The sequence below is a fragment of the Phaenicophaeus curvirostris genome, chromosome 2 (assembly GCF_032191515.1).
Source record: "Phaenicophaeus curvirostris isolate KB17595 chromosome 2, BPBGC_Pcur_1.0, whole genome shotgun sequence".
NCBI classification, from domain to species: domain Eukaryota; kingdom Metazoa; phylum Chordata; class Aves; order Cuculiformes; family Cuculidae; genus Phaenicophaeus; species Phaenicophaeus curvirostris.
Genome location: NC_091393.1, coordinates 47,851,472 through 47,865,011, shown reverse-complemented (window position 1 = coordinate 47,865,011; position 13,540 = coordinate 47,851,472). Strand labels below are relative to the sequence as shown.

The 13,540-nt window shown below is 39.1% G+C and overlaps 1 protein-coding gene and 1 long non-coding RNA gene across 4 annotated transcripts in view; one reads left to right on the top strand and one right to left on the bottom strand.

The window, feature by feature from the left end:
• Positions 1–1,119: 1,119 nt before the first annotated feature.
• LOC138717461 (uncharacterized) lies at positions 1,120–4,911 on the bottom strand. Its single transcript, XR_011336864.1, has 3 exons — positions 4,235–4,911; positions 3,928–4,030; positions 1,120–1,593 (listed from the first exon to the last, which is right to left on the bottom strand). It is a non-coding gene; the product is annotated as an uncharacterized lncRNA (long non-coding RNA).
• A 204-nt stretch (positions 4,912–5,115) lies between these two features.
• HBS1L (HBS1 like translational GTPase) overlaps positions 5,116–13,540 on the top strand; it is a 58,808-nt gene continuing 50,383 nt past the window's right edge. The window contains exons 1-3 of one of the 3 annotated variants that reach the window (XM_069851919.1): positions 5,116–5,265; positions 9,292–9,357; positions 11,264–11,401. In XM_069851919.1, the coding sequence (XP_069708020.1) occupies positions 5,223–5,265; positions 9,292–9,357; positions 11,264–11,401 (247 nt within the window). In that variant the 5' untranslated portion in view covers positions 5,116–5,222. The remainder of the gene's footprint in view (positions 5,266–9,291; positions 9,358–11,263; positions 11,402–13,540) is intronic. The other 2 variants (XM_069851918.1, XM_069851916.1) reach the window with 2 other exon arrangements.

Genomic DNA, 13,540 nt, shown 5'->3' with positions numbered 1-13,540 from the left:
ACATTTAAGACAGTGCATCTGCCATACAAGATTAGCTCACGGAAGATAGGACATTTGTTCTAACAGCAAGTGATAGAATTTTATGCTTTAAACATGTGAAGCAAACTAGATAGTAAATGAGCATCTTGTTAAGTAGCTCCTGGTTATCAGATAAAGTAAACAAAACTGAATTAAAAGGACAGTATTGTGCAAGATTAGGTCAAGTTCCCATTCCCTGCTAGTGTCACTGCCTTACGCTCCAGGACTACTTTTAACTTCAGGATACACAAAATTTAACCAGATAATAAAGCCAGAAAAGCAAAATGAAAGAACATCTGAAATGCATGATTTCCTGAGAAGGGGGGATACATCAATCTGCAGTACATGAGAATTAATTGAGAGATAGAGGGACTTGAGAATTTAATGTAGAATTACCCCTTCAAAGGGAATTTTTTTGGGGGAAGAAAACAAAGACTTTAGTCGAAGACCAAAGTATAGTATCGCTTTGAATGAAGTCAAATTTCTTACTCACCTAATGATGCTCCCTGTCATGCTTAATAATGCCAGATATATATTTTCAACCTGACATATCCCAGTTTTACAGATTAATTTCTGAGCCTCACATGCAAAGAAATATAATTCAGGAAAACCCTGCAGGTAGCAGGTTTCCAATGGAGGTGCGTATAGAAAGTTTCCGACTCTGTGGCCACACCATCCCTGCAGTTACAATGCTAGTAGTTTGCTCCTTCTGCATTACATAAAGGTAATCGAATCTCCAGCTGCCTGTGGACTGCAGATGACTGCACAGACTTGCGACGTGGATGCATGGCAACGGTCCATGGTTCATCATACTATGCACACCACCGATGAGGCTGTATTTAAAATGAGCCTAATGAACATCGCATAGCTGAGATTTCTCTTTCAGGATACACCACAACTTGCACAGACCCCATGTGTGAGTCTGCAGTTCAAGGAAAATGGATGCATTCACTGCACTTGCCACAGCCTCTTCTTTTCATGTACGAAATTTCCCATATCCCTGACAATTCTCATCACTTATTGCACTCTGTATCAACAATATAATTCACAGACCAACAAAAAGTGAATGCCACTCTCTGTTGTAATCATATCTTATCTTTTTATTTGCATTCAGTGGTAAAAAACAACAGATCACGGATTTTCAGTGAGTGCTTTACAGTGGCTACAGCTACCACGGTCTTGCCAACCATGTAGTTCAAGGCAGTTCCTCTCCTTGCAGAGACTGAAATTCCATTTCTGGGACAACATTTGGGTCACTTCAGAAGCGAAGCAGTCTGAGATCCATCAGGGACACAGGATGACAGGGGAATCTGAGATCAAGCCCAGTGTTTTGGGAAGTATAGACATAGCCGAAGTCACTCAAGTGTTTTATTCCTTACCATAACAGTAAGTTTACATACTTGAGAGCCACCACATGGTCCATGTTAAACCACCCCAACAGGCAACTTTTTCAAATTAAATTGCCATTACATTACCAGTTCATTTAATTTAGGTAGATCCTGTTGAAATTTAAGTCTTGACTACATAAATTACTAACTCGCATGCGAAACTTGTTATTCTGCAGACTGAGCCATTCTAAAAGAAATAATAAATATATTTAACAAGCTCATTCATACTGTGGAAAATTGGAGACACTTGCTATTTACCATATGTACAAAATAATAATTTATTAATACTCTTTTATTTCCGACTCCTAAATCAGCTTCTGATCTACATGGTGTCATTTTAAACAAAAACAGACATGTATTCACTGGCTGCAGTTCTTTTTGATCTAGCCAGATTATTCATCAGCTGGAAAAGTGCTTAGTGACATTGGTAATATCTATATTTAACAACTTAACACTCATATTGCTCAGCGTGGTGTAACATCAGGAATGACATGGCTTTTTTCCAGACCATTTCTTGCTTAGCTTTGGTTTAAAAGGTAACAATATTGAAATAGATGGAATTTTTTTCTTTTGCATGAGAACTTTAGAACTACTAACAAGCTGAGTAACTTCACTTTAAGAAGACTTTCTGCTTAGCTAAAATATATGATTAAATATTTTATTAATTGATTCGTACTGTTCCAAAAAAAAAAATAGAAATGCTGGGATTTCCCAGGAGACTAGTGGAAAAAAATGGGTTACCTTGATAGAGACCAGCAGCCTTATTTCACTTCTTTATGAACTGAACACTCCTTAAAGTAACATATAATGTCCGTGGGCAGGAAGGAAATGAACACTCATAGTATTCACCAGAGGCAACCTGGTTAGTCATTTCTCAGTCAGAGCCAGGAGCCAGGCTGATGAGGTTCTCTGATGATGCTTTAAGGGCTGCTGAACGAGTAATGTTTAGTTACAGACTGCTTTGCTACGAGATGAAAATGTTTCATGAACCTTATTTATTCTCTTCTTTTAAATACCAATTTTGAAATCTTGAAAACAATGTTACATTTGAATATCAGCCAAATGAAATGTGGGAGATACCTGTGGAGGCCACAGTCACTGAAAATCAAGAGTGGTAACATAATAAATGTGAACATAAAATTCAAAAAATGAAAAAATGATTACTTAAAAAGCAGCTAGGAATTTGTGCAAAAAGCATGAATAGGAAAGATAAAAAAAATCTTTGCAATAGGATGGTCAGTTTGAAATGAGAAATATCACTACTCAAAAGAAAAAAATGTTAAATTTATATGATTAAGACTTAACGGAGCTTTTAACATTTGAAAAATGTATGAAAAAAGTAATTTTGGAGGCTAAAAAAGTGTAATTTCCAAGGTAAAGTTGTTGGAGGCAAACTGGCAGGACGCTGTGCGGGTTGTAGTACTACAATGTCTTAAGTTACTACATTAAAGGCTCAGCATATACTGAACTCAAGTTTTGAATATAGAAATGTGTCACTGTCACAATATTAAATCATCAGCAATTCTTCACTTTTGTATCTTTGACCCATATCAAGAGACTGAGACAGATAACTTTAACACAACTTTTGTCAAATCTCTGCTGTAGAGGACATCTAGGTCACTAAAGGTCAAAAGGACGCTAACATTAATTAGAAATCTTTGTTTCCAATTCTCTTTTAATCTTAGGACCATATGAAAGATACTATACAGATACTAAGTTTATGCAGCCGCCTGTGCTATTCTGTACAAATTAGTTAGAAATACGCAACTAGCACACGGAAACAATCTCCATATTTGCATACAATTTGTATATGAACACAAACTTTGGCTTATGTTTAACAAATCCTGCCTCCAGTGTTGGCCAGGAAGGATGTGGAGTCTCAGATAGTGACAGTTTTGGCTTGCGAGTCAGGATGAGACAATAGTTAGGTGGCAATTATAAAACCAAGGTCTGTGTGTGCGTAGGGATTTGTACTCAGCAGGATATCAGAGGACATCTGGGGCATGCAAGTGGCTAGAAGAGGCTGAATTGACAAGACCAGATAAAAAATTGTTAAATAAAGTATTAAAGGTCTTGAAGATGGAGACATCATACTTCAGAACTATTAATGAGATCTTCTGTCTAGCAGCTCCTAGGCATGTAGATTAATGCAGGCATCTGTGGAACAGCTGGGCTGGAGCATGTAGATGCAGCCCACTCTGTTAGCGCTGGAGCTCAGCAGGAAACATGGGTAGGGCCTGTGAACACAGATCTCTTTGGCATCTCCCTCTGTCACCAAAGCTTAGTCTTCTTTGCTTGCCCTTCTCTCTCTGACTGAAGCAATAGGAGTAGCTGCAGGGATGCTCCTTGATTACCTGACCCCTTGGCAATGCAACAGCGCTTGGAGGCTGAAATTTGGTTTTTGATAGTGCCCAGAGTTAGCCAATGAAGTAAAATCAAGACCTCCATGAAGCCTAATGCATTGATGTTTGGACGCTTAGCACTGCCAGCAGCAATGCTAATTAATACAATTTATATTTACCTGTAGCCAGCTCATTAAATCCCAGCGACGAGTCAGTCACTGGACTGTAATGGCTAATGGTCACCAATGAGCCATGTCAATTTGAGCCGTTCCAGATCTGTAACTGGAAAACAAAAAAAGTAGTTAATTTCAAAGCCTTTCAAACTCTGTGGTGGTGCACAAATATGGAAACTGTATTTTGAGAGCGGGTTTAAAACAGCATAACCTTCAGTGAAATTAGGACAAATCAGAATGCAATGTTGGTATCGATGACAATAGTAACTATCCTTGAATAATCTTAAATACGCCTGCTTACATATGCACATACCTGATTGCAGCAGTTTATCACATTTTCAGTCTCAGGTGTGAATAATGATGTACCAATCAGAGTTACACTTTGCTAAGACTGCACCCAGCTGTAGCATCAAACTCATAGAATGCCAAGTTGGAAGGGACCTCAGCAATCATCTCGTCCAACCTTTTAGGTGATATATAGTTTAAATGAGATGGCCCAGAACCCTGTCAGGCTGAGCCAACTACCACTTCCCTGCAGAGATTATTCCAGTGTTTAACTGTTCTCATGGTGAAAAAGTTTCTTCTGGAATCCAACTGGAATCTCCCTGGGAGCAACTTACACCCATTGCCCCTTGTCTTTTCCATGCCACTCCTCATAAAACATGAGTCTCCATCCTCTTGGTAGAAATCTTTATGTACTGGTAGACTAGACATTAGTAAGAAATCCTTCACCATGAGGGTGGTGAGGCACTGGCACAGGCTGCCCAGGGAAGCTGTGGCTGCCCCATCCCTGGAGGTGTTCAAGGCCAGGTTGGATGGGGCCTTGAGCAGCCTCATCTAGTGGGATGTCCCTGCCCATGGCAGGGGGGTTGGAACTGGATGGTCTTTAAGTTCCCTTCCAACCCAAACTATTCTATGACTCTACGATCCTTAAGGTCCTCTCCAACCAAAGCACTCTATGACTACACGCGGCGGATGCCAGCACCCTGCGGGCAGCTTCCCCGCCGGGCTCAGCCGGGGCTGCCGGCGCCCCCCGCTCCCTCGGCGCCCCCAGGGCTGCCGGCGCGAGGACCGCACCCGTGGGCGCCGCCGACCCCCCTCCAGCCCCGGCCTCGCGCCCGCCGCTGACGTGGCCCCCAGGCAAGGGAGCATGCGCGGCCGCGCGCGGCGGCCGGAAGTGCGCGCCGCGCGCCTGCTCCAGGGGTTCCGCCGGGCACCAACATGGCGCCCTAGAGCCCCGCCGCACCTGCGCCACCGCGGGCGGGCGAGCGAGCGAGGCGGCCACCGCCGCCACCACCATCATGTCCCGGCACAGGAACGTCCGAGGCTATAACTACGACGAAGGTAGTGGCGCGCAAGGACCCCGGCAGCAGAGCCGCGGGAGCCGCCCCGGCCGCGCCCCCGCCTTCCCCCGGGCGGCGGGGAGGGCGCGGCGGGGGCTGCTCGGGGCGGTGCGAGGGGAAACGCGGCCCCTCCCGCCCCGCCGCTCCTCTCCGCGGGGGTGGGCGGGGGCTCCGCGCAGGACTCGCCTCCCCCCTCCCGGTTCTCGCCCCTCGGGGCCGCGTCGTGGCGGCTTTTTCGGAGGCGGGCCGGGCCGCGGGAGGGTTTCCCTGCGTTGGCTGAAGCTGCTGAAGTTAACCGCTTTTCAGGAGTGACTTGGAAGATTGGCCTCGATAGGGCTGAGCGTGCTGTCTGAAGCGGAAGATACTGAAAAATAGCAGAACGTTATCCATAACCAGAAATAAGACTCAAATTAGAGTTCTGCCATACACAATCCAAAATGGCAGTGTTGGATTGAGATGGTACTTTTCATTTTGCAAACGCTTGGTTGCATAAACGTGTTTATAGAAACTCAGCAACAGTCTACTCGGTTAAGTGCTGTATTCTTTTAATTATTTATTTGTAGGTTTTCTATGTACTTCTGTTTCTGGGATAAAACTGCATTAACCGATTTTAATTTATTTTTAATTTTATTTAATATGACATCAGTATTTTGAGACATGAATGACGACATACAAGCAACTAGTCTCATAACATAAGCCTTTTTAACCTTAAATACTGTGTTCAATTCTGGGTCCCTCACTACAAGAAGGATGTTGAGGTTCTGAAGTGTGTCCAGAGAAGAGCAGTGAAGCTGGAGAACAAGTCTAATGAGGAGCAGCTGAGGGAACTGGGGTTGTTTAGCCTTGAGAAGAGGAGGCTGATGGGAGATCTTACTGCTCTCTACAACTACCTGAAAGGAAGAGGAAGGTGCTCCCCTCTTCTCCCAAGTGACAGGACAAGGGAGAATAGCCTCAAGCTGCGCTAGGGGAAATTCAGACTGGATATCAGAAAAAAAACTTCACAGAAATGGTCATTGGGCACTGGAACAGGCTGCCCAGGGAGGTGGTTGAGTCACCATCCCTGGAGATATTTAAAAGACGGGTGGATGAGGTGCTTAGGGACATGGTTTGGTGTCAGATAGGAATGGTTGGACTCGATGATCCAAGAGGTCTTTTCCATGTGGTGATTCTATGATTCTACGAAAGACTTAAAAGTTCGTGTACTCAGTCTAGCAAATCATTAATATACAGCTGTAATAATAGTTCATACAGCTGTTCCTTGTAGAAGGAATGTAGTTCTTAAAGATGGAGTTGAGCATGCAGGAAGAACCTGTTTTTCAGACACCTCTCTGTCATACAGAATCACTGAGGTTGGAAAAGACCTCCAAGATCATCAAGTCCAAGTGTATATCTGAAGCTTGCATGGAATGAACAAACTCCCGTGTAAGAGCTCAGCTCGTACCTGCAGCACTGCAGCTTTCTTTGTGCCCTGTCCCATTAACTTAGGCAAATTATAAATTACACACTTTTTTTCTCAGATTTTTTTTTTTATGTTGGTTTGGGTCCTGGGAAAAATGGACACACTTCAGTTGGTATTGGTGTATTAAAGAGCCTTTATTATGGGAGTAGCTTTTGTTTTGGCTCTCTTTGTGAGATTGTATGCAAAAAGTGCAAGAAACACTTCTGCCTCTGGTCTTTTGCTGTTCAGTGGAGAGATGCAATATGTATATGTATTATAGTAGCACAACTTGGATTCTGCACTGTGATCTTGGAATATTTGGGGAAGTCATGTAAATCCACATGTGCTACAGTATCTGTGTGGCCTACCTTACAAGTTTTATCAGTGCAAGTTTATGTAACGGAGGCAAAATCTTAAACTGGATTGTTGTTTTTTTTTTTTCTGCTAGGTTTTTTACATTCTCTAAAAGATTTTCTTTGTCACAGGTTGCTTGAAATGTTTTTCCACCAAATCTTGGTCATCTGTGAAACTTGGTGCCTAGTCTGTGGAATTGATTTCAGTCTTTGTACACTCATTAGGATCTCATTAAAAGAGATTGTTGAAATATATAGTAATTTGCGGTAGCCACCTAGGGTTTAAATTGCTATTGCTATTTGAAACTTTACTGTTGCATTATGCATCAGGTTATGCTTACACCATATACTACTTCCATAATTGCATACGATCATTTCTGTCACAAATGAAGTATACCACTTTTGGGTCTTCCTTTTTTATTTAATATAGCACCCTAAGTTCTTTTTATGCCAGTTAAGATTCTGCACTGCTTTGTCTGGCCCAATTATTTGTCCGCTTTCTACAGTAAATATTTGCAGTATTTTTTGGTCTGCTTTCCTAGGAAGGCTTCTGAGGCCTTAGATCCTGTGGCCTTTATTTGACCTTGTTCTATTTCCACTCTCTCCTTTTTGAGGTATTGTGACTAGAACTGACTGTGATATTCCAGCTGAGAGCATGTTTGTGATACAGCTTTTGATACTGTGGAATGCTTCTGTGGCTTATATTCTGTTCTCTGTAATTTCTGTCATTTTAAAATATTTATTTTTATGGTCAATGCAAACTGAGCCATTTTCACTGAGCTGTGTTTTTCTTAGTCTAGAAGTTAAACCAGTATGGGATATAGAAGTGATTCAAATAACGCACACTGACAAGATGCGTTAATTTCACTTGCTGCTAACTGTGAGTGTTCTCCTTGACACTCTCCAAGTATTGGCCAAACTACAACAATTGGTCTTGCCTTGAAAAAAGTCTATAGCTCTTCTCTAGACTTTTTATAGATTAATTGATCCTAACATGAAACCAGGAGACAGTGTGTTCTTTTCAACATGGTCAAAAAGTAGATAACAATATGCTCTTTTTTAAAAGATGAACAAAAAAAAAAAGCTCTAATATGTTTTCTTTATTCAGCAATACTTAGTTTTTGAAGTAACGTCCTGGGTCTTTCACTGAACTTTTCATACACTTGGGACAGACGTTTTAGCTACTGCTTTTGCTTGGAATTTTTTTCTGAAAATTACAGTGGATTAGAAACTTGAAGTTTACTTTGATTTTCTTGTTACATGTTGAGAGATAAATGAATCTTTCATGATTCAAATTCTGAGCCTCTTATAGATGGATACAGTGTTTGTAATACACTAGTTCCGTAATCTGTTAAGTTGATATCAGAGTACAGATTTTTTTTTTTTTACCTGTTGGCTACATTTTTGTCTCAATATTTTGAAACAAGAAACAATACATGTTATTTGTGAAACTGCTGAGTATATGCAATGACATCTTTAAAAATATTTCATTACTTATTTCATGAATGTCATTATTACTTTGTGAAAATTACAATTTTATTTTCAAGTTTTACATAACACTAGAATATTCTTTTGGGTGTTAATTTACTTTCTGTCTGTGTTTCCTGATAACTAATTCCTGATACCTTTTTTTTTCTTTTTATTTTAATGGGGGAAGTATATGGCTGTGTGTAAGTAACTGTAGAAATCTTGCTTTTTAGCTGAAAAAAATTTGTGCATTTAAAGGTAATTGTGAATTGTGGTTTTGCCTTCCTAAACCTGAGTTGAAAGGTAGATGGCTGTAAACATAGAACAGAGCAGAAAGTGGAGAAGTAGATACTTATGGAGTGAAAATGCTGATCCTGAGTTGTTGGAGTAGAGATTTTAATTTGACTGTCTGTGTTGGAGGCTATTGAGAGGTCAAGCAGGAATATGAAGAGAAGTGACATGGGTAAAGAACTGTGGAATTGTAGAAGTTGGTTTGGACTGTGAGGGCAGCCTCCCAAAGGAGATACTCAAGGAGGAGGTGTGAAGCATGGCAACTCCTGAAAATTTTCAGCTTTCATAATGAAAAGGGTATTAAATGTTAAAATTCTGTGATTGTAACTTACTTAGGTAAATAAACAGTACTTTTATGCATCTCTAGTATTCCAGAATTGCAGTGTTTCTTAAAACTTTGTGTAAAAATTACCCTTGTAATTAGAATATTAAGTATTTAGAAACTGTGCAGACTAATGTTACTATTTCTGCCTTGTAGATTTTGAAGATGATGATGTGTATGGCCAGTCAGTAGAAGATGAGTATTGCATTTCTCCTTCAACAGGTTAGTTCGAATTATTACATATAAGTTGATATTTATTTGTAGACTAAAACAATATTTAAAAGCTAGCGAAACTTTAGAAGAGTGCCTGCTGGCCATAATCCTGTTTAAGCTAGGTGGTGTTAGGCATTGTACTTTCGGAATTCACATTAGACAACTAGGCACATCTTCAGTCATACGAATTTATTATCTTGGATGGTCAGAATGTACTTGATAATGTAAAAATGAGGCTTATGGGAATGTGTTGATAGCCTTGAAAGATTTGGTATCTTTTATAATTATTCATAAGATCTAGCTGGGCTTAACAGTTGTGATTCTGCGCTTTGTAGCTGATGTCTTCTGCGCAACTTTGAGTAAATGTCAGGTTGTAAATTTTACTGTAGGATGCAGCACTGGTCCTCACTAGTTTCTGTCCTCATGCAAGATCATGAGCAGCTACTAAGCCTTCTGTCATTTGTTGCGAAGTAGGTATAAAAGAAGTGATGCTGTTTGCACAGATAAGACTTAATTAGGGTGGCTCAGGCCAGCTGAATTCAACTCCGCTGTTGATCCATTAGTTTGTGTTCTCTAGTCAAACCTTTGGCAAGATTATCAGTTCAGGACTTCCCCAGATTTGGTGACAATGTTTCTAGAACTGAATAGGCCCCGGAAAATAGTATGGCAGCTGTTGGTGTGAAGCTGTGCTACTAGGCTGGATCTAAATCTACTACAACTGTGATGTATTTTGTGACCTCTGGCCACAGGTACTTGAGTTAATTAGATCTTTAAAGATGTGTTCCTCTGTCATCCTGTTGATTTTAGATAAGCAAATCAATCTAGGTGTGTATTTTTATTACTTGTAGCCACATTCCCTGATCTAAATTCAGATTGTCTTGCATTCATTTTCTAAATTTAATTAGTAGATTTTTTCAGACTTTTTCTGAGAATTAAGGTAGCCTTGTATTTTGTGATGAAATGTTTAACATGTTTACTTTTTAATCAAGTATAAACTGCTAAATTGTAAAACTAGTAATTGTTTATGCACAGTAATTTTCCTGAGAATTCTTTTTATATGAGCTGCGTTTATAAAATAATTTGATCTGGGTTGTATACCAGTCTTTTAATAGTTTCTTCATTTATGGTGATTGAGTCTGGAAATGGTATACATTTGGGAAACAGTTGCTAAGGCTATACTACTTAACTTCTGGATATACATATGCTTTCGGTATATATTTCAGAGGTGGGGAGAATATTACATAAGTAGATTTGTTTACATTATACTTTCCTGAGAATACATAATGATTGGCACTCATGTTCAATGTTTTGTCTATGTATGCCTTAATGTGTTGCTAAATCAGAGTGGAATTACACAGTTGTTTAAAGTTTTGTGTGTATTCATTTAAACTCATAGGCTGTATTTCTAATGAAATTCTGAGGAGAATGTGTTCCAACTTCATTAAATTGTTACCAGTAGTTTGACAGGGCTATAGTGTAAGAGCAATGTTGATTTTGTGCCTTTTTTTTTTTTATTTGTGACTGAGGCAAAAAAAAATAATTGTGGAGTAACGTTCTGAAGACATCAGGCCATAGATGATAATTCAGTAGAGAAAATGCTATTTTGCAAACCTGGAGTATTCTTTTGTTTGAATACTGCACTTTGCAAAATTGTTGCATTAAATGGATACAAGGATATTGCCCAGCCTGTGGCTTCACTGTGATGGCAACTTATTGAATATATTCAAGCCTGAAGTCCTGCATACTCTGTACAGTCTTCAGGAAGTAGTTGCACAGTATTGTCCCATCCCCTCCCCAGACCACTAGAACAGGTCAGCATCGTAACTTTTTTTTCCCCTTTAGATGTGTTTTGTTTTTAAAGGAGGAAAAAAAGATTTGACTTCTTTTTAACACTTCTTTTTTTTACCTAATGTAGCAGCTCAATTTATCTACTCCAGACGAGACAAACCAGCAACATTTGCTGAGCCTTTAGAAGAAGAATATGGCTATGAAGATAGAGATGAGAGCGCCGATTATTTTACATCCAATCATCAGTTGACTGAAGTTGATAGAGGTAATTATGGAAAATAAATAATTCTTAGAACAATCTCTTTTATGAATTAAAGGCTTCCTGAAATAGTCAAATTAGTGTTTTTTACTTAACTGACACTGCTCACAATTTTGTAATATTCTTGTAGAACAACACCCTTCATGACCATAGCTTCTGTGGTAATTCATCAAGTTCATTACTACCTTTTGTATACTACTTGTAACTTGGTTACATATGTTGGAATATGTTCATAGTTTCTTACTAGAAATAATGAGATTTCATATGAAATTCAGGCATAAGAACAGCTGTACTGGCTCAGGCCAAGATCCATGCAGTTCAAGGTCTTGACCCTGCAAGTGAATGCTTAGGGAAGAGTATCAGAGTATTTGTATAATGATCTTTTGCTTGTATTGCATTCCAAATGATGGCAATTAGCAGTGTTTGAGAGGTTTTCAGTCATGCATTTTCTTGAATTTATAGCTAGTGTCTTTAGATACCTGTATCCTTGACAGATCTTTTTTTACCCTGTTTTGAATTTGTTAGACTTTGGTTTCCATTCAGTCCTGCAACTGTGAACAAGCAGAGTTCTGAGCTGAGTGGTTGGGGAAAAAGTGCTTGCTTTTGTTTAAACTTACTGCCTGATTGCTTACTTAACATGCTTTGTGAAAAAGATTCGTGAGTCTATTTCTGCAAGTTTTAAAAGTTAAGTTAGTTTTTAAGATTTTGGAGATAACAAGGTTTATTTTTAAAATGTTGATAAGCTCAGAGTGAAGTGTGTTGGTGAATGAATAGACAACAAAATACATGAATGAAATTTGTTATTTAAAACAAGTACAGAAATTTCAGAAACAATAGATAGAGTAGAAACAGTGTGGATTCCACATCAAGCAAGTCAGTAGAAGCTATGCTAATGCATATGGGTAAATATGATAGCTTGGTGTATAATATACAGGTTTTTACAGCTGGCAGTAATGTTGTAGAGGGCAACTTGGAAGTACATAGATACCGTAGATTTTTAGAATGCTTTTGACGGATTCAGTTAAGAATCGCTATTGGAATGAGAAGGAAAGTAACATTCTGGCCTAAAAATGATGCAAAAAAAAAAGTTAGAAATAACCATTTCTACTGTGAAAACCTCTGTGGTTCCACAAGACCTGCTGTGTTTGGTATATAGCATACAGTGTTGGCATTCATACGAAGTTACTGATTGCAGTCAATCAATTGCAAAGAGTTTGGCAAGATTGTCCTTGTTGAGTGTTGGATAATAAAATGGCCAGGCAACACATTGTGCAGGTCTCTGTCTGTCAGTACTTGTTTTGCAGAGCAAATTTCTGGGGAACATTGACCTGCTATTTGGGTATTTGGTTAGAGGGTGCTAATTTAAAGTCATGTTGAGAAAGTTTGAATTATATGGTGTTGAATTACCTTAGAAAAATTCTTTAAACATCACCATCCTTGAGGAGGTGTTCAAATAAAGAATCTGTAGTCATCTTCCTGTTGCTCAGTTCCTGCTTTCTAGAATCTGAACTGGCAGAAGCTGTGATATTCAGGAAGATTTTATTCAGTTTTCTTGTGTTTGTTTGTCAAATAGTTGCACTACTTCCAGTGAGTGTCATCCTGTTGAATTTTCAGTCTTGTGTTGTGCAGCGAGTCAAGAAACTTATTTTAGTCAAGGCCTATACTAGTTGTAGAAATATACTCAAAAGAAAATTGATTTAATCAGTGAAAAATGTATTACAGTTTTAGTAAAAGTAAAGATTGCAGGTAGTCTCAAACCTGACATGTTGATCCAGAGTATTCAGTTCTTAAGCCTGAGGCCCCTGAAAATGCTGCTTTACTTTGGGTTGTTAATTATGGCATCTGTAAATGGTTAAAATGTGCTGTTCAATGGGATTTCATATCAACTTGCTAAATTACATTAGATAATTTTAAGGCAATTATTTGTACTTGTTCTCTGCAATTATTTGTACTTGTTCTCTGCAGTGAAGTTAAATTAACAGCATCAAAGTATTTCAGTATTGAGAACTTGTAAACTACTAAATAGTAGTCAGTGATATGCTCTTTATAGCAATATCTGAAATGAGTCAAATAAGTTTATCTTGTCAGTAAGTGAGATTGAAATTAATTTCTAAAGTTTTTGCTCTCTTACTGTGATATTTTCTC